This window comes from Cannabis sativa, chromosome 3 (assembly GCF_029168945.1).
Source record: "Cannabis sativa cultivar Pink pepper isolate KNU-18-1 chromosome 3, ASM2916894v1, whole genome shotgun sequence".
In the NCBI taxonomy this organism is placed as follows: Eukaryota; Viridiplantae; Streptophyta; class Magnoliopsida; order Rosales; family Cannabaceae; genus Cannabis; species Cannabis sativa.
In genome coordinates this window covers 73,982,802-73,984,752 of record NC_083603.1, presented here as the reverse complement: position 1 = coordinate 73,984,752, position 1,951 = coordinate 73,982,802, and the positions used below count along the sequence as shown (strand labels likewise).

General features: G+C 38.9%; 1 protein-coding gene across 1 annotated transcript; it reads right to left on the bottom strand.

The window, feature by feature from the left end:
* Positions 1–594: 594 nt before the first annotated feature.
* LOC115709004 (probable calcium-binding protein CML15) lies at positions 595–1,720 on the bottom strand. Its single transcript, XM_030637024.2, has one exon. It carries the CDS (start codon positions 1,327–1,329, stop codon positions 835–837), a length of 495 nt encoding a protein of 164 aa, XP_030492884.1. The 5' UTR covers positions 1,330–1,720; the 3' UTR covers positions 595–834.
* Positions 1,721–1,951: the final 231 nt, after the last annotated feature.

The following is a 1,951-nucleotide window of genomic DNA, read 5'->3' as shown; positions in this document are numbered from 1 at the left end:
CTTACCCAGACCACCGACCACCGACCACCGTGAGACGCGACTCCAACCCTTTACCACCGAGCTTCGAACGGAGATGTTGAAGGTAAGCCTTTATATCTTTTTTTTTTTTGTCGGATGTGATTTGGGAAAAATCTGAGTTTGGAGTTTGATTTCGTCAGGCCCGATGCAGGCCCGACACCGGTCCGATGGTATCACAGGAAAATGGAGGAAGACAAAGGCTTGATGGGCCCGATGGTGGGCTTGATGCCTGTGTAAAAAAATAGAATTTAATATGGCCCGATGGGTCTGATGAGCCCGATAGTGGACCCGATGGCTCGAGAGTGTAGTAAAATAAAAGAGAGAAGAAGAGAGAGGGGGTGATGTAAATAGGGGATATTATAAAATGTGTCATATTCCATAAATATCAAATATTATGAGTTTTAGGGGAGAAATTTTAAGTATATGTAAACATACAAAATCAAATTTCCCTACAAATATCATAGAGCATTCTAGTACTACTCCCACCAAACACGGCTAACTGTGGAATTTTGATGGGATCCAATTAAACAGCTTTTGTATACTAATATGCGATTACCATAGGAAACGAAGACAATATTTCAATTCACAACAAAATCTAGTACTACGATTAAGAAAGACTTTTTTGTACAGTGTCATTGCTTCATTGGGTTAAGCTTTGCAATAGTGAATAACCACTAACGGTGTCATTTCAATTCACAACAAAATCTAGTACTAAATATACATTAATTTCCTTCAAAAAAGAAATATAAATTAATTTGACAGACTTCCAGAAACGTTGATTACGTTACCCCGTTATGATTATAATTATCACTAAAGTCATGAGAAATTCGCTATTCCTAGAAAATCCGAGGCCGACCTGGCCATAACGGTGGCAAACTCATTGAAGCTAATAACGCCGTCACCGTCCACATCAGCCTCTCTAATCATCTCCGTTAACTCCTTGTACGTCAACGGCTGGCCCATCTTAGCCATGGCCCCAGCCAGTTCAGCCGCCGTTATGTATCCGTTACCGTCTCGATCAAACGACCGAAAAACCTCCATGAGTTGGTCCTGGTTGACCAAAATCTCGTCGCTGAGATGATCATCATCGGGCATTATAGCGCTGACCAACTCCTCAAACTCAATGGCTCCATTTCCGTTGGAGTCCACATTGGAGAGAAGCGTGTGTATTTGATCGCCGGAGGGCTTTAGACCGAGGGATCGGAGCAGAGCGGCAAGCTCGAGGATGGTTAGGCTGCCGTCGGCGTCCATGTCAAACCTTGTGAATATGGCCCTGAGTTGATTGAGTTGATCAATTTTACGTGCACGCATTTTCTCGGAAGATTATTAGTGATAACTATATTTGGAGGAGGCCAGGGATTGGGATTGGGATTGGGATTGGGATTGGGATTGGGATATGTGGTATTGTGGAGATAGAATTGAAAGAATGGTTCGATTTGCAATAATACGTGTTGGGTTTTTTTTTTATTTTAATTTTTTTATTATTGGGGTTTGGTTAATTATGGGTTTGGAGGTTGAAATAACTATTAAAATTTTGTTATTATGTAAGGTATGAATGGTTATTCCAAGCTATAGCTAGATATAGAGAACAGAAAAATAAGCGCGTCGGTGAGTATTTATCATTTGTGGAACCACATGCATATTATTAGGTTCTGTGTATTTAGGTTATTCTATTTTTTTTTTCTTTTTTTAAGGGAATTATTTTGCATTATGTTTTATAAAAATAATTATGATCCTTCCTGCGAAGCTTAAATATACATTATACAGTTTGGTGGTACTAGTACCGGTAGGTGTGTTGACTTGCTTTGCATAAGTGAGCTTGATGTGAATTTTTAATTTCTTTCCTTTTATTTGTTAAAATAAAAAATAGATTCACAATTGACTATTACGCCATAGAAAAAAAAAAGTTAAGTGTGGATATAAAAAGTGATTA

Excerpts from the sequence above, each read along its gene's own strand:
- LOC115709004 (XM_030637024.2), bottom strand. The coding sequence starts at position 1,329 with ATGCGTGCACGTAAAATTGATCAACTCAATCAACTCAGGGCCATATTC.